The 18348-nt window shown below is 44.3% G+C and overlaps 1 protein-coding gene across 3 annotated transcripts in view; it reads left to right on the top strand.

Annotated features, from left to right (window-relative positions):
• PLEKHM3 (pleckstrin homology domain containing M3) overlaps window positions 1-18348 on the top strand; it is a 196806-nt gene that overhangs the window by 17373 nt on the left and 161085 nt on the right. For all 3 annotated transcript variants that reach the window (XM_021076249.1, XM_021076247.1, XM_021076248.1), the window contains exon 2: window positions 8519-9444. In XM_021076249.1, coding sequence (XP_020931908.1) covers window positions 8838-9444 — 607 coding nt within the window. In that variant the 5' untranslated portion in view covers window positions 8519-8837. The remainder of the gene's footprint in view (window positions 1-8518; window positions 9445-18348) is intronic.

Raw genomic sequence — 18348 nt, 5'->3', positions numbered from 1 at the left:
AGTCTCTAAAAATAAGATAACATTTCTATACATCATTGACTTTGGCTGAAACGTAGGGTATTATAAATAGTTGGTTGCTGACTTTGCTGTTGTTGGGCTGACGTATCTTTCCAGGGAGGGACCAGGAGCTCTGGTCTCTGGTTGTTGGATGGGTGAGGTCCAGTGGAGGCCTCCATAATTATACAGAAGTTTACATTTTTTAAAGGCATGTTGGAACAGCTACTTAGTGAATGATCCACATGTGAAGCAATGTTGTTGGATACAGGTAGCTGAGTAAGGCGCCCAGAGTTGAACGGTTTGCCAGAGGCCACCCAGTACGTGTGTGTGGTGGAGCCAGATTTAGAACACAGTTCTCATTAGCTCCTGATTTCCAGCTTTGTGTGGAGGCAACCACAGAGCAATTGCACTCAGTTCACTTTCATATTTTGGCCTATCTGCCTATATCGTTATTATTTTTCAAATTATTTAAGTTCAAAACCAAATGAGGGAAGCTAGTAAGAAGTGTTCACGTGAAGTTCCCTGGTGGCCTAGCGGGTTAAGGATCCGGCGTTGTCACTGCTTTGGTGTGAGTTTGATCCCTGGCCCAGCAATTTTTGTGTGCTGTAGACGCGGCTGATGCAAAGTGTTCATTTACCGAAACTAAACGTGGCATTAGAGTCTTGTCTCGAATTTGAAGGCTATACATCCTAGGGAAAAGGTAAATTCCAAAAGGAGAAAGGTTGGAAAATGGAGCCCCAGAGGATGAAGATGTAGAGATTACTTGGGAGGGACGGCAAGGCATCGGGCCGCTGTTCTAGCTCAGCGTGCAGAGTGAGGTCGAGGGACTGGATTGTTTCAGCACGAGGTGGCAAACCCGGGGTGCTGAGCGCCTGAGCAGTTCAGGAGGCTTCTCAGCTTGGGCCAAACCACGGAGGAGTAAGACAGCAAGGTGAGTGTTGGTCAGCAATGACAAACCTGAGCGGTGCCTAGGTCCTGAAGGGTGATGAATGTCACGCAAAAGGGCTTCATTCAGTGCATATCTCTCTAGTGCCCTGTGTGTGTGTGCCAGCTATTCTAAGCACTTGGGATACAGTCATGAACAAAATGAGCATCAGTTCCTCCCCTCAAGGAGCTTACATTGTAGTGGGGAGAGCAGAACACTAAACATTGAAGCTTGAACCTTGAACCTGAGCACGAGTCCGTCATGCTGACAGTATCTCCTCTTGTTACGACATGATGAGAATGGCACTTGACCTCTGTAGTTTTTCTCCCCAAAACATATAACCCTAGTCTCCTCATGAGAAGACATCAAACAACTCCCTCAACCAATGAGGGACAGCCTATAAAACGCTCAGCAGACTCTGCAACACTGTCAAAGGCATCGAGTAAGTAAAGTCTGAGAAACTGTCATAGCCAAGAGGAGCCTAAAAAGACCTGACCGCTAAATGTCATGCGGTGTCCTGGAACAGGAGAAGGATATGAAGGGAAAATCCATGAAGTCCAAACTAAATGTGAACAAAGTATGAATTTTAACAAAAATGTATCGATATTGGTTCTTCATCTGTGACAAATGTATCACATTAATGCAAGATGTTTTATGGAGGAAACTGGGTGTGGGGTGTATGGAAACTCATTGTACTATCTTTGTAATAATTCTGCAAATCTCAAACTGTTGGAAAGTTAAAAGCTTATTTTTAGAAAATTATTTTAATAAAAAAGAAGAAAGGGGTTCAGAAGTCCAGGGCCGAATAGGCCTCATTGAGCAGGTGCCATGAAAGGTCACATAAAGTTGACTGAGTTGGTATCAGCCAACCACTGGGGGAACAGCCAGTGCACAGACCCAGAGGCGAGCACAGGTCTGCAAGGTGGAGCACAGGTCTGCAAGCAGGGAGAGTAGGAGGGCATAGAGGAAGTGTGATGGAGCCATCAGATGTGGGCTTTTAGGCCATTGTTATTCAGGTACTATGTGCCCGGAACCCTGTCATGCGTTGTCTTATTTAATTCTCTAAACTGTTTTAGAAGGAAAGAATGAACTTGATTGTGCAGATGAGAAAACTGAGATTAGAAGGTGAAGTAACTTCCTGAAGTCCTGTTGCTGGTAACTGGTGAAGCTGCTGTTCTTTTCTTCCTCCAAGGCCTAAACTCGTCACTCCTGACCTCTGCCTCCTCTCCTCAGGAGGCTGGACTAGGTTTTCTAGGCCAAGAATTGGGGAACTGCAGCCCACTGGAAAATCGGGCCCTCTGCTTGCTTTTTGTTTGTTTGTTTTAAAATTTTTTTTTTTTCTTTTTAGGGCCACATTTGTGGCATATGGAAGTTCCCAGGCTAGGGGTTGAATTGGGGCTGCAGCTGTGGGCTGACACCACAGCCACCGCAGCGCCAGATCTGAGCCATGCCTGTGACCTACACCACAGCTCATGGCAACACCGGATCCTTAACCCACTGAGCGAGGCCAGGGATCAAACCTGTGCCCTCATGGATATTAGTCGAGTTCATAACCCACTTAGCCACAATGGGAACTCCTGTTTGTTTTAAATTGTGGTGAAAAACACATAAAATTTACCATCTTATTCATTTCAAGGTTAGCAGTATTTATATTCATGTTGCTGTGAAACAGATCTCCAGAACTTTTCATCTTGCAAATCTGAAACTTGTACCCATTAAACCATACCTCCCTTCCCTCCCTTCCCGCAGCCCCTGGTTACCCCCATTCTGTGTTTTGTTTCCATGAATAGGATTACATAATATACATTGACTCACATAGTATTTGTCTTTTTTTTTTGGCTGTCCCCACGGCATGCAGAAGTTCCTGGGCCAGGGATTGAACCCACGCCACAGCAGTGACAATGCTGGATACTTAACCCACTGAGCCACCAAGCAACTCATGTCTTTTTCTAACTGGCTTATTTTACTTAGTATGATGTCCTTGAGGTTGATCCATGTTGTAGCATGTGACAGAATTTCCTCCCTCAGGCTGAATAATATTCCATTGTATGGGAGTTCCCAGTGTGGCTCAGCAGGTTAAGGACCTGATGTTGTCTCTGTGAGGATGTGGGTTTGATCCCTGGCCTTGCTTAGTGGGTTAAGGATCCAGTGACGTTGCTGCAAGCTGTGGTGTAAGTTGCAGATGCAGCTCAGATCTGGTGTTGCCGTGGCTGTGGTGTAGGCCTCAATTGCAGCTCCAATTTGACCCCTGACCTGGGAACTTCCATATGCCGCAAGTGTGGCTATTTAAAAAAAAAAAAAAAAAAAAAAAGTATGGATATACTACATTTTGGTTATCTGCCTGATTTGTAAATAAAGTTTTATCAGAACACAGACAAGTCCATTGATTTCCATACTGTCAGTGGCTGCTTTCTCCCTACAGTCATAGAGTTAAGTAGGTGCAAAAGTGACTGTATGGCCCACGAAACCTACACCATTTATCTCTGGCTCATTATAGAAAATGTTTGCCAAACCCTGTTCTACTGGGGCAACTCTGAAGGGTTAAGAGAGGTGATGAGGAGGATGCATTAGGAGGAAGACAAGAGGCGGGAAGACCTGCTGACTTTGTTGGGGACTTGGGACATGGGACTTGCCCTCAAGAAGGAGAAAGGACATTTTACAAAGTGATGTTTTAGCTATTCAGGGAAGGGGGCAGGTGCAAAAGGACTGAGTCCTCAGGAAAGACTTGCTAGGGGTTGGGATTTGGGATGGGATGGATGGGATCCAGCAGGATGTGGAGGAGCGCATCCGCCTTCTCACCACACCTTAATAGGTAAGACACTGAGGCATTTAGAGCTGTGTCTAAATAGTAAGCGTTCCACTAGAATATAAGGTCCACAGGGCAGGATTTAAGTCTGTCTTGTTCACTGTCACATCACCAGTGCCTAGAACAAAGTAGCTGCTTCAGTAAATATTTATGGAATGCATAAATCACTGCAACTCCCACATTCTTTTTAGCTATCTCTGCTGTGCAAATACAGGCAAAGGCCTGGATCTCTCACATTGATCTGTTAGTTCATTTATTACACTAAAGAGTAAATTTTTTTTTTTTTTTTTTTTGCAGTCGGTAAAGCAGCAGCTCTCTTGTTTATTGATAGACATGATCATAACATGGTGAAAGGGCTGTAAGTCACAAGTACTGACAACAAAGGGAAAAGGGGAAAAATGTATGATTCTAAAGATAGCCATTCAAAAATGATTCAGTCATTTATTGGAGTACCCTGGTAGTGCGGTGTGTTAAGGATCTGGCGTTGTCACTGCTATGGCTTGAGTCACTGCCAGGGCACAGGTTCAATTCCTGGCCCTGGAACTTTTGCATGCCATGGGTGCAGCCCCCAGAAGTGATTCATTCATTTATTCAACAAACATTTATTGAACTGCAGCTGTGTTTGGTGGTACAAACACAGGTGAGCAAAGTTGAGAGTTGCTGCCTGAGGGGATATGGACATCGAAACTGTAATTACAAATGTGATATGTGCAGCTTTGAGAAATGCCAGTGCCCTTCTGAACCAAGGCCCTCCCGTCCTTTAAGGCTTTAACCTAGTCTGAGACAGCAGAGAATTCTTCCCTGTGGAAATGATGAGTCCTGATTTTTGTTTGCTGTGTGAAACTACTCCCAGAATTAGTGTCTTAAAATAGTGTATTATCTCCAGTGGTTCTGGGCTAATTGGACTCATTGGAAAATTCTCCCTTGTGATCACTTATGATACTTACTGGGGCTGGAATCATCGGAAAGCTCAACTGGGCTGTCCTTCAAGATGGCGTCTTTCCTACTCCTGTCTCATACTCGCTGTGTAACTGGGGTAAGATTCCCTGACCCATCCCCACTCCACCCCAAGTCCTCTGGAGACTTCTATTCTAGGAATTTCACTATTGGTGTCTGGTGCCTCCATGCTCTAATGTGTGGCCTCTTCCTCCAGCAGAGTAGCCTGGACTTTCGATGTAATCGGCCTAAAGCTCCAAGAGATAGGAAGCAGAAGCTGCCAGGCCAGTTAAGGGCTGTGCCTCCAATGGGCATAGCCTCATTTCTGCCACACTCGAGATCAAAACCTCACAAGCCTTACTCAGATTCAAGGAAGTGGAAAAATAAACTCCCTTCTTGATGAGGGAGTAGTGAATTCTCACTGCAGACAGGCATGTGGGACAGGAGATACTGTTGTGGCCATCTCTAGAGAGTACAGGTGTGTCCCAGGATGTTCGGTTGGACCCTGAAGGATAATAAGACATTGGATGGGCAGAGGCGTCCAAGAGCCAGTGACCCCTCCAGCACTGGGAACAGCATGTGGGCAGGCCTGCAGAGCCAAAAGGAGGATCTGAAAGGCCTGTGGGACTGAGTGGGGGATGAAGAGAAGAAGAAATGCTGGGGCGCACAGTGAAGAGTAGACCCTTTTAGAATATGGTTTTGATGGGAAAATGTGTATTTATATCAGGAAGCAAAGAGAAGAGCTGCGTAAGTTCCAGATAGAAGCAATGGAAAGCACTAATGGTGAAATTCCTAGAATGGGAAGTGCAGAGTAGCCCAGAGGACTTGGGGTGAAGTGGGGGTGGTGGATCAGAGAACATTCACCCCAATTATATAGCTAAGATGAGACAGGGTTAGGATTTGAACCTAGATCTCACTCTAAATCCACCAAATTGCTTGCTGTTACTCCACTAGATAGCTTGCCACATTGCCTGTGGAAAGTCATTTTATGTAATAATTTGAAAATCCCTTGCTCACCAAAAAGTGATTTACTCTTCCTAATTTATTCTGAGCCCTCCAGGCAAACATCTTCTAAATTTTCTCCTTTCTTTCTTTCCTTCCTTCCTTGCTTCTACCCGCCTGCCCACCACAGGGGCTTGATGTAACATCTCAGTTCACAGACCAGGGAATGAACCCAAGCTGCAGCAGTGAAAGCACCGAGTCCTAACCATGAGGCCACCAGGGAACTCCCATCTAAGTTTTCTAGGCTCAACTCAAAGGGCACTTCTTTTTGAAGACTTTCTTAATCTCTCTCTCATCTTTGCTGACAAGTGACCACACTCCCTCCTTCCCCCATCAAATCTACTTTCATCCTCTCTCAAGGCAGTTTTTTGAACTTATTTTCTTAGGCTCAGCATGATAGACTGTGAGCCTCTTTAGGGCAAAAGCTGTATCTTATTCACCCTTTCATCTTCAGTGTCTTGTATCTGTTGTGACCTTCATAAGTGATGAATGGATAGATAGATGAGTGGTTTCCAGAATCCCTGTTAAATAGCATTGAATTGTTACTGCTCTTAATGAGATTTAAGTGAGTCAATGCATACAGAAGTGTCCATGGGACCTCTTACTCTCTCTGGGCTCAATGTCCCCTTCTGTGAAAGGTTGAACCCTGACCATCTCAGGTCCCTTCCTTGTCTCATAGTCTATGATTTTAGAATGAGTTGGGATGGAGAATTCCAGAAGCCAGCAGTACTGGCCATCCCTGGTTGTATGTTTCTAACCAGCTTGTGAATGTATGTATTCCTAAACATTTTGATCTTAAAAAAAGAAAGAAAGAAAGAATCACTTTGAAGGTGTTTACTCTCTATAGTGTGATTACAGACTGAATTTTAAGCACTGGATAAGGAAAGAAATACTCAAAGTCCTAGATGAATAGCTTAGTGCTCGGCACCTTGGTGCCTCTTCCATAAATGGGAAATGTAACCTTTGTTTATTATGTTCGTTTGAAATTTGAGTAAATAAAGAACTAAAAGTTTTAAGGTACATTATGTATTACTTTTTCTTAGCTTCTGGTGTACAAGATAAAACTGAAAAATCTCAAATTTCAAAATGACAGGGGTAGTGAAATTCTGCTATGAGATTCAGAAGACCCCAGGCTTAGCTGTAGCCTATTTGCAGCTAGAAAAATACAACTGATTTTATCTCTAAAAATCTTTGTCTTGCTTCATGAATGCTAACATACTAAATGTCAAAATATAACAAGTAGACAAATTCACAGTCATTCTCACTTTGTAAGAGGTAAGCCATGGAGCTCCTGTGAACAGCAAACCTTCTAGATACATTTAAAATAACGGGCTGTGGAGTTCCCGTCATGGCGCAGTGGTTAACGAATCCGACTAGGAACCATGAGGTTGCGGGTTCGATCCCTGCCCTTGCTTGGATCGGTTAACGATCTGGCGTTGCCGTGAGCTGTGGTGTAGGTTGCAGACGAGGCTCGGATCCCGTGTTGCTGTGGCTCTGGGGTAGGCTGGCGGCTACAGCTCCGATTCAACCCCTAGCCTGGGAACCTCCATATGCCGCTGGAGTGGCCCAGGAAATAGCAAAAAAGACAAAAATAAATAAAATAAAATAACGGGCTGTATATACTAGTTTTACTTATACATATTAATTAACGGAGATTGGTGCTATTGCTTTAAATGTAATGATTTACTGGCCTAAGTACTAAAAATGATTTTAGTGAACCATAGAAACTATGCAGTTTTAAAAAAGAAAGCACATTTATGTACCTTTGCAGCAACTTACAAAAGTGTTGCAAATTGTCTAGTTTTACCTACTTGTAAGTAGTTGAGAAAAAAAAGCCCTTACCTAGCTGTTTTGTTTGTTCATTTTTTGGTAAAAATACAAAGGTGTATGTCGAGCACATGAAATGTGGCCAGTGTGACTGAGGAACTTTATTTGATTTTTAATAAATTTAAATTTAAGTAGCTGTATATGACTAGTGTCTACTATATTAGACAGCATCATTGTCAAGGTCTGCTCTTGTTTGGCCTGGCTTTGGAGATCTAGCATTTCCCAGAGAGTGTGGCTAGTGTTAGGATTCTCTCTGCCCAGCCTCAAGGCCGGACCTATTCCTAGGCCAACCCTCAAAGCCTCAGGGAGCCTGAAGCCTTTTTGCAAGGTGACTGGAGGAATGGTGGAGTTTGGAGACATCATTAGGCATTATCTGAACCTGGGAAGCACAGCACAGTAACATTCAGGTTAATTAAAAAGGCTGCTGCTCAGAGTTCCCTGGTGGCTCAGTGGCTTAAGGATCTAGCATTGTCACTACTTTGGCTCAGGTTGCTGCCGTGGCATGGGTTTGATCCCGGGCTCGGGATCATCTGTATGTCGCAGGCACAGCCAAACAAATGAAGGGGAGGCTGAGAAGTTCTCCCTCACTACTTACCCCTGTTGCTTTTGAGCCCAACAAACCATCAGGGTTTATGAAAGAACTCAGGCATTTCTGCCTTTCAGACGGATTATGACATAGGCCCAGTCACAGAATTCCCAGTCTCTTTTGCCTACTATTTTAGGTCAGTGTATCACAGAGATTTGCCAGGCCAGTCTTTTCACAGATACTCTCAAAGGCGTCTCTGTGTGAGTAAAAGCTATTGACCTAAATTCCCCTTATCAAGATTCCCCCATTGCTCTGTGAAAGCGCTAATACAAAGTAGTGACGTGTGCTCCTGACAATGGCACTTCTCTGTAAGATGTTGTCCACTTTTGGGCATGACTGCCATGGAAGAGATGTAAAGATGAGGATGTATTTGGGCAGATTCCTGTATATACAATACAGTGAACCATGGGCCAACGTTGTCCTGTTTATTTTCTTTCAGAAAATCGAAGATGGCCGTGGCATTGCTTTGACAAGCACTTCCTGTTGTCTTTACAGAGGACTCACTGAAGAATAATCTCAAAGGAATGTCTGTGTCCCATTACCTTTGCCGATGACTGTTACCATCTAGCAAATGCTTTTAATGTCCCAGAAAACATCAGCCACCCTAGTGCTTGGCCTGCTCTGAGCAGCCGAATGAAAGTTCCTTCCAGTTATTTCCAGAACTCTGTTGCCCAAAGCACTTCTCTTCCTTGGGTGAATGTTCATGAAGCCCTTTCCTGAACCAGCGTAGGAGGCTTAGGCCTCTTGGAGCCCGTGACATGGAAGCTTTGGAAGTGGATGATATCAGCCCGGCCTTGGAAGTTACTGAGGAATTCTTTAGCACTTTCGACAGTAAGCTAGAAAAGGCTGTGCAGCACGCGGAGGTTTATGGGATTCAGGAGGTCCCGGAACTGGTGGGGCATGAGGTACTCGGTAACATAGACAATGGTGCTATCAGAAATGTCTCCTCCCTAGGAAGGGGGGCTGTGATTTGGGACCACTGCAAGAGCAGGCTCTTAGAAACCAAAGCTCAAAATGTCTTCCCTGCCAAAGAACAGTTTACAGTCCAGAAAGGGACAACCCCAGATAATCTGTCCTGGATGGAACAAAAGGAAGCTTCAACCTTTAATTTCTTCAACATCTGTCAGCGTCGAAAGGACAGGCCTCGTTCTGTGAATGACTTGTTGGATGAGACCTCAACCTTTAAGCCTGGGCATGCTCGATCAAGGTCAGATATTACCCAGGTGGACTGGAGGGTGGGCCTCAAAACCACACCTCTGCAGCAGCAGCAGCAGCAACAACCATCCCTTCTGGGCTCTCACTTCACGAGGCCATCTTTTCTGTTGCCCTCATCAAACAAGGTAGAAGATGCTCAAGGAAACACAGGTATGTTTCTACAGCTGACTGCCAGTGAATTGTAGTTGTTTTCCTTTGTCTCTTGCATTTAACTCTTGGGAGTCTTACTCTCCACTGTCCGAGTCTGGCTTTGCCTACTTGAGCCCGCTCTCCCATTTACTTTCACACTTCACTCACCTCAGGTCCATGGTCCTGTGATGGTCCTGGGGGGTATTGAGTGAAAAGATGACCATGGTTAATTCTCCCTTCCTAGTCTTATATATTAGATCCCTCTCATAATTAATGTACTTTCCTTTGAACATCGTGTGATACCGCTTATTCACATCAGTAGGTGTTTATCAGATCATACATTGGGCATAGCCTTGTACTGTGAAGGCACAGTCCCTGCCCCAAAGCACTTCTCACTTAGCTGAGAGGACCAGACACTCTCACAGACTCAGGAAGGCACCTGGTCTTGAGAGACAGGAGATGCTCAACTGAAATGTCTGGAAGGGAACTTTTGTTTTACTCGATATCGTTGGGATATCTTTTTTTGGGGGTGGGGGCGCATACCTGTGGCACATGGAGGTTCCCAGGCTAGGGGTCCATTCTGAGCTATAGCCGCTGGCCTACACCACAGCCACAGCACCTCGGGATTTGGTTGAGTCGCAACCTACACCACAGCTTACAACAATGCCAGATCCTTAACCCACTGAGCGAGGCCAGAGATCGAATCTGCGTCCTCATGGGTGCTAGTTGAGCTCACTAACTGCTGAGCCACAAGGGGAACTTCCATGGGATATATATATATTTTTTTTTTAATGAGTGAGTGACAGTGATTGTAAGAGGATAGAGGAAGCAGAAGACACTCTGGGCTGGGCTTGCTAGGAGGGGCTTGTGAGGCATCATGGAACTTGAGTTGGACCTTGAAGGACACAAAGTTACAGAAAGAGAGTCACAGAGGACACGTGGTCAGGATTATGGTGTGGACTCAGGTAGGGAGAACCGAGAGAGAGGAGAGTGGGCTGACCCTTGACCAAAGGGTCCCGTGGCAGTAGTGGGAGGAAAAATTTGGAGAGGTTGGGAACCTCACGGTGAAGGGCCCTAGACTTCTCTTTTCCTCATACTTTACACGCACACATGCACATAAATAAGTACTCGTGTACTTACCGTGAACTTCCTCCTCTGTGAGACACGACAAACCATTTCTCCAGTTCCTCCAATGTTTTCCTTCTCAATAACCTCATGTATGCATGCTCTCCACTTTTATTACTGACAATTCTTCCATCACCCTGCTTACCTCTTCATTTAGAGGGCTTCTGCTCAGTTAACTGGGGAGACTGTTTTGTGTACGTGGGTGCTATTTTAGTGTTCCTTCAGTCTCTGTCATTGCTTGCTATTCCATTGATTCATTTTAATTATCTTTTATTTACCTATTTTATATTACATTTTAATAAACTTTCATTTGTAAATGTTAACTTAAGGCAAGGGTATCGTTTCGTACGTCCATGAAGGAAATGCAATGATCTTGTCTATGAGGTGCAGCATTATTTTCCCATCCAGTTCAGATCTATCCTTTTAAAATACCTTTTTTCCCCACTCAGATGTATGACTTGTGATTCCTTATCTTTTCTCCTAGACTTTCACTAATCCTCTGTGACATCTAGCCAAGGGAGTGAACATTATATATAAAGCACAGGGCTTGGTAACTGATTAGATATTAGGAGATAAACAGGTTGCTGTGTCCCCATTACCTGGCAGGAGAACTTTGCCTTGGGCTCATGTACAAACAGTTGTCCTCATTGATTAGCAAACAACCTCAATCCTTTTTTGGTTTCTTGGCATTCACAAGAAAGATTTTTTTTTTTTTACATCACTAAATCAAAAAAAGGGGGGGGGATTTCCCTGGTGGCTCAGTGAGTTAAGGATCTGGCATTGTCACTGTTGTGGCCCAGGTTTGAACCCTGGCCCTGGGTCTTCCTCATGCCACGGGTGCAGCCAAGAAAAAAGAATCACAGAACTACTGTAACCATTCTAAATCTCTGGCATAACCTAAGTTAAGAGAATGTTGTAGGAATTCCCACTGTAGCACAGCAGGTTAAGGGTCTGGCATTGTCTCTGCAGTGGCTCAGGTCACTGCTGAAGTATGAGTGCCCAGCCCTGCACAGTGGATTAAGGATTCAGAGTTGCCGCAGCTGTGGTGTAGGTCGCAGCTGCAGCTTGGATTTCATCCTTGGCCAAGTAACTTCCATATGCTTCAGGTGCAGCCAAAAAAAACCCCCAAAACAAAAAAGGATATTGTAATTCCAATTTTATTTTTCCTATCCTGTTTGTATTGTAAATGTAAGAACTGGCCTTCCTCAGGTTCTCTAAAGGAAACTGAAGAGAAGCCACCTTCCTTCAGTTCTCTTTTGAGGATGTGGCAGTTCATGATTGTTACTTTTTAATTCTCAATTAAAAAAAAAAAATTGGGGGCCGTGCCCACAGCATGCAGAAATTCCCAGGCCAGAGATCAAACCTGTGCTACAGCAACAACCGCAGCCACAGCTGTGACAACGCTGGTTCCCTTTACCAGGGAACTCCTTAAAAATCTTAATTTTAAAAAAGTTAAATATTATGTTGAAATATAAGTACTGAATGGTGTATTGAAAAATCAACTGTAACAGATGGTCTTGGCAGGTATTGCTATAGTATAACCTGGGCGCCTGTGGGTCATCCATGGGATATACATCCTCTCAGGAATTAATAAAGTTGGGTAAATGGTCTGCCAGGTTTCTGACACCTTTTCTGTGTGACATACTCTGGAGAGCAGTGTTCTCTCTTATGCTCACTAGGTGAAGGGCACGGGTAAGCAGGGCCCCCTGGCCCCTCATTCTTGGACTAGGGGCGGAGAGGAGTTCTAGATCCTTACCCACCCCACCAGCTGTAATTCTCACAGCATTTGGGTGGGGCGTGTGCCAACACCCAGGTGCATACGGGTCAAAATCAGCCAAGATCTTTAGTGATGTTTACTTTAAAATCTTGGGAAGCAGCCATCCAAACTGAAGAAGGGCTTGTTGCTTCTCCTGAAGGAATAGGCCAAAAGCAGAGGGAGGCAGTGTAGTATCTAGGTCAGAGCTGGAGCTGAGGACCCAGGAGATGCGGGGTGAGGCCAGACCTCTTCCTTGAGCTTCAGACTCATGTATCTGACCGCCTGGTGAACGCCTCTGCTGGAATGGCCCACGGGCACTTCGTATTTAGGTCCAAAAGGGGCCTGTTACCCTCTCATCCTCAATGCCAGCTATTCTGAATTTTTTTTTTTTTTTTTTTTTTTTTTTTTTTTTTGTCTTTTTGCTATTTCTTTGGGCCGCTCCCACGGCATATGGAGGTTCCCAGGCTAGGGGTCTAATTGGAGCTGTAGGCACCAGCCTATGCCAGAGCCACAGCAATGTGGGATCCGAGCCACGTCTGCAACCTATACCACAGCTCACGGCAACGCCAGGGATTGAACCTGCAACCCCATGGTTCCCAGTCAGATTCATTAACCACTGCGCCACAGTGGGAACTCCTGTTCTGAAAATTAACGAGGGTTACTGAGAGGCTGAGGACTCCTCAGAAGAAAATAAAATTTAGTCACATGGGTCTTCCTTTAAGGAGGCAACTTGGTTGTGTGTCTAGCCCCGTCACTCTCTTACTTATGGCTTTATTACTGCACTGCAGTCTTATGTTTTCTCCAGTTAATGTTTATTTCTCTCTAGATCATTTTCTGAGCTCACCCGTGTAGCTTGAAGACTTACCAGGAGTGTTTCTTCTCCTCCTCAACCACCCCTCCTCTTGTCTGCCCTTCTCATTGCCTCTCTTTCCTTCCTTGACATCAAGCCCAAGGCTCTTCTGCATTAGGTGGGGCCTCTGTGGCTTCTGCCTTGTTTGGCGATGATTAACTGAGCTTTTGAGCCTTACTGAGGATAAAGGCTGCTTTGGATATAAAGCAAATGAGATTTTGGCATATTGAGGGCAGTGGGTAGCTGGGGTATAGTAAGAGCTATTTGGCTGATGGCTGAAGAGGGCCTTCTAGTCATACAAGGTATTGATTAAAAAATGACTCTAGGGAGTTCCCATCGTGGCTCATCAGTGATGAACCCGTCTAGGATCCATGAGGACGTGAGTTTGATACCTGGCCTCACTCAGTGGGTTAAGGAACTGGGATTGCTGTGATATAGGTTGCAGATGCAGCTCAGATCCTGCGTTGCTATAGCTGTGGTGTAAGCCAGCAGCTATAGCTCTGATTCAACCCCTAGCCTGGGAACCTCTGTATGCCAGGGGGTAGGGCACTAAAAAGCAGAAAAAAAAAAAAAAAAAAAAAGACTCTAAAACTAGACTGCTAGACTTTCAATCTTTGTCTCAGTACTTACTAGCTGTGTAACATAGGGCAATTTTCCTAATCTCTCTGAGCCTTAATTTTTTTTGGGGGGGGGGGAGTATGGGATAAGAGTAGTACTTACCTTAGTATCTTGTGAGCATTAAATGGGTTGAAAGATCTAAAGTGCTTCCTAGAACCATGTTTGGCCCATAGTAAATACTTAATGAATGTTTTAAACATTTAATAATATTATTATTACTATTATTAATTGAATTGGAAACTCCTCAGTAAGAATCAACGTGATGCTACCAATCCCTCGAGTTTTCCCTGGCACGGTTTCATAAAATGGCCTCACAATAAGTATTTCTCGACTGAGCCTTCCCCCATCGTATTTTCGCCTAGCTATTAACGGATTTATTAATGAGAAACATATCATCCGTTCCCTCTCTCATGCTGATTTGTCACCAACTGTTCACTGTCTTCCACACCAGAGTCTATGGTCACCGAGGAAGGGCTTGTTTCTTATGCATTGCTTTATCCTCAGTACTTAATATAGTGTTCTGAACATAATATGTGCTCAAAACACTTTTTTTTTTTACATGTGAGATGAATGTAACTCTGATAAAAATCAAGCCGATAAATTAAAAACATTAACTTCTTTAGCTGGTGTATGTCTTTCTAGAAAAAGAACAACGCCACCCTCTTTGCTGAAGGCCTTGAGCCCTCATCTAGCATCTCTTACCTTGCACCTCTTCTCTGAAGTTCTTTAGCAGCAGTGAAAAATGAAGGTTTGCTTTTATCTCCAAGGCTGCTGTGCACTATCCTTGTGATAAGAGAGAGTCAAACAGATATGGCTTATAAAGAAGCCCCTAGTGTTGGAAGAAGGGTGCCCTGGCCTTGGAGGAGTCTCCAGATCCCATCTCAGACTCAGGGTCCCAGAGGCACAGTCATGACGACCCTTTGTAGAGGAATCTGAGTGCTGTTTGGTGAGCACAGAGCCAGGAGATAATGTGGTTTGTCTTTAGTCTTTCTGAAGTTGGCGGTCATTTGAGGTTAATTGTGCATCACTCCTCAACTTTTCCCCATTCCCTCATACTGCTTTTTATAAAGACTCTTCCTTTGGATTTGACGATCACATCTTTCCTAGGGTCTTGGTGTGTGAGAACAGAATATATCAAACAAATTGACAGCCTACTTGTTACTGTCAAAGCCAACATTTGAGCCCCTGGTGTGTTCATCCTTAGGGTAAACGAGAGAGCCCAAATGGAAAGTGAAGGAAAAAACAATAAAAGCAGCAAACATGGACTTTGTTCACTGTGACTGTTTTCAGTGCTATGCAGGTGGTAGCTTCTTTAAATCATGTAACACTCCTGTGATATAGGCATTTTTATTGGCCCCATTTTAAGGATGATGAAACTGAGGCACAGAGAGCTTAAGTCATGTGCTTAAAGTTCCCCAGCTAGTAATGACTGGATCCTCAACTTGTACCCAGGCACTCTTCCTTCAGAGCCCATGCTCTTAACCACTAAGCTGGAGCTGGACCCCGGCTCTGGAAGCCAGTAGTTCTCAGTCTCCAGAAGCCTTCACTTTGAAAGCCTTGCTGGCAGTCAGTCCCTGTGGGGGTAAAAGATGGGAAGTGATGTGGAAGAAACAGACCTGGATAATGTTCTTCAAGTAAAACTGACCCCTTAGGGGATCACTGGTTGAGAAAGACTGAGACATACCAAAGCAGTCCAGCTAAGCAAGGATTGTTTCCTGAATTTAACATATTTACTGTGTGAACAGTGCAGAGCTAGTCACCGTCCTTTAGGGGACCCAGGCGTCTGCAAAACAAGGACTGTGACTTTGCCTTCCAAACTCTTAAACGTTAGCTATACAGAAAAGCTTAAGTGAACCGACCCCCTGGGTTTCTAACCCTGGAAAGAGGGCTTTGGAGTTTTGCCCCATCTTTGGCTGCCTTTTTCGGTCTTACTCGGAAGCCTGTGAATGCATTCAAGAGATTTTACTGCCTTGGGCAGAGGCTGACCTAGGACAGGCTGTGCTAAGTGAATAAACCGCCAGTGGGTCCTACTAGGTGGATGGAGTGTGTCTTGACTCCAACCTGGTTAAGACTACCTGCATTACCTGAGGATGGGATAGTGATGTCAGAAGGGCTAAGTCATAAACCGATGGGAAGGAGTAGATCTAAGAACAGAAGCGGTTCTTTTTTTTCAGTTTTGATGAAATTTTGTTTTTTGTTTTTGTCTTTTTGAGGGCTGCACCTGCGGCATGTGGAGGTTCCCAGGCTAGGGGTCCAATTGGAGCTGTAGCCTCCGGCCTACACCATAGCTACAACGTCCGTGACCTACGTCACAGCTCACGGCAACGCTGGATCTCTAACCCACTGAGCGAGGCCAGGGATCGACCCCGCAACCTCATGGTTCATCAGATTCCTTTCTGCTGCACCACGAAGGGAACTCTGGTTTTGATGAAGTTTAATTGACAAAATTGTAAATTGTAGCTGTACATCATGATGATTTGATATTCATACACATTATGAATGAATGTATCTATCCGTTAATTAACACATCCGTCACCTGACATCACAGGCAATTATTTCTAAAGAACCTCAGGGTAGGTGGTAGAGACCAAAGCTTCCTCGGGGTCAGCTCCTTTCTAACCGCCATCCCAGTGTCTGCCAGGCCCTGGACAACTATAGCAAGGTGTGACTGGGCACTTGCCCTGAGGGAAGACCCTGACCCCCACCCAGGCTGGCCCATTTTTAGTCCCACCACTGATCTTGGTTGTATACAGACATGCTCCTGACTAGTATGTTTTAACCCTTTACCCCTTTGGCCCCAGTGTCATCCTGTACCTGTTCACTGAGTAATGATACAGCCATTGGCGCCAGGGAATTCCCTGTGGGGTAAAGATAGGGTCCTGACACCATGAAATTACAATCCAAATTTAAACATGCCAAAGTAAGGACATGAAAAGTCATATAACCTGTGGACACTAGATATGTTATTGATATGAAAAACAGGTGTATACATACAAACTAACATACTCTTACCCTCTAAGTGTATACATATAGTACAGGAAAGTGAGGATGTATGGAAAGAATACTCAGGAGTTCCCGTCGTGGCTCAGCGGAAATGAATCTGACCAGCATCCGTGAGGACACAGGTTCGATCCCTGGCCTCACTTGGTAGGTTGAGGATCCTGCGTTGCTGTGGCGGTGGTGTAGGCTGGCAGGTACAGCTCTGATTTGACCCCTAGCCTGGAAACCTCCATATACCTTGGGTGCCACCCTAAAAAAAGCAAAAAAAAAAACACCCAAAAACTAAAAAAACACTCAACTAGGACTTGAAAGTGTTTTATCCCTGCTCTATGCCACCTTGTAGGTTTGTAAAAATCACTTGTATTTTGCCTTTGAAGCAGATTAAATTATCTCTTTTTTAATCTTTCCCAATTCTAGAATGGTGTTATTTCAGGATGTATTGGAACTGACCTCGGTCATGTGGGAGCTAATTATTATAGTCAGGTTGGTAGTGGAAGGTCGTGATTGAAATATAGGTGTGGTTGAAATTATTTAACACAGAAGGATTTCTGTGTGCCTTGTACTCCTGGATGAACTGCTGTTGCAATTTTTTAAATGAAAAAATTTGAAAGAAATCCTTGGCATTAGCTATGGAGCTCTGACACGCAACAGATTGGCCAAATCTGACTGACTTTGCCCTCCCTGTGTTCACGTTTTCATCTGCTTGGCAGTGGTCAGCTGGGCATTTGTTTTAGTCGGTTTCACCCTCTGGTGACCTTGTACCCTCCATTCCCTTGCCTGTATTATCTTACACTAAGTACTTTAGGAGGTCTCAAGCAGAAGTTTTTTTTTTCGGGCTAGAAAAAACATGGCAATATGGTTTATTTCTCCTTTTTTTTTTTTTTTTTTTGGCTGTGTCCATGCCATGTGGAAGTTCCCAGGCCAGGGAGCAAACCCAAGCTGCTGCAGTGACACTAGATCCTTAACCTGCTGTGCCGCAGGAGAACTCCTTTTTATCCTGAGTTTTATGTTACTCTGTTTCAATTTTCTTTTCCCCCATTTTTTCACTCGTGTAAAAAAAAAAAAGCCGAATTTGGGACTTACACGAAAATGACTGCTTTTTCAATTATGATGTTTCTCAAAAGACTTGGAGCCAGGAGAGGTGGGAATATTCCTGCAGGCTTAGAAAGAGTGAGGTCATCAGGACATGGTCTCTTACTGAATTTATGATTCACCCTTCAGCAAGATTAGTCAGTACAAAGAAGTTGCTAAAATAGGTCACAGAAAGTTGATTTTATATGGTTGTATGGTTTCCATTGGTTGCATTTTTCGGAAACCCAACATGCCTCATCACCAGCCCGCATCCTGATTCCTAACACATCTATATGGGAACTCTGAAAATGAAGTGTCTAACATTTTTGGTAGTTGTTCTGCTCGTGAATTTTGTCTTTCTTGGACAAGGAGAACTATAGTCACTAACTTCATAAACTGCCTGAGTTACCTTCTTAAAATACAAATCTTTTCATGCTCCTCTGTTCTCAAAAATGAATCATGGCTCCCATTCTTTACAAAAATCAAGTGTAAATTCTCTAAAGCA

Source organism: Sus scrofa, chromosome 15, assembly GCF_000003025.6.
Source record: "Sus scrofa isolate TJ Tabasco breed Duroc chromosome 15, Sscrofa11.1, whole genome shotgun sequence".
Lineage (NCBI taxonomy): Eukaryota > Metazoa > Chordata > Mammalia > Artiodactyla > Suidae > Sus > Sus scrofa.
Note: the sequence above shows the minus strand (reverse complement) of the source record. Positions and strands in the feature narration are given on the sequence as shown.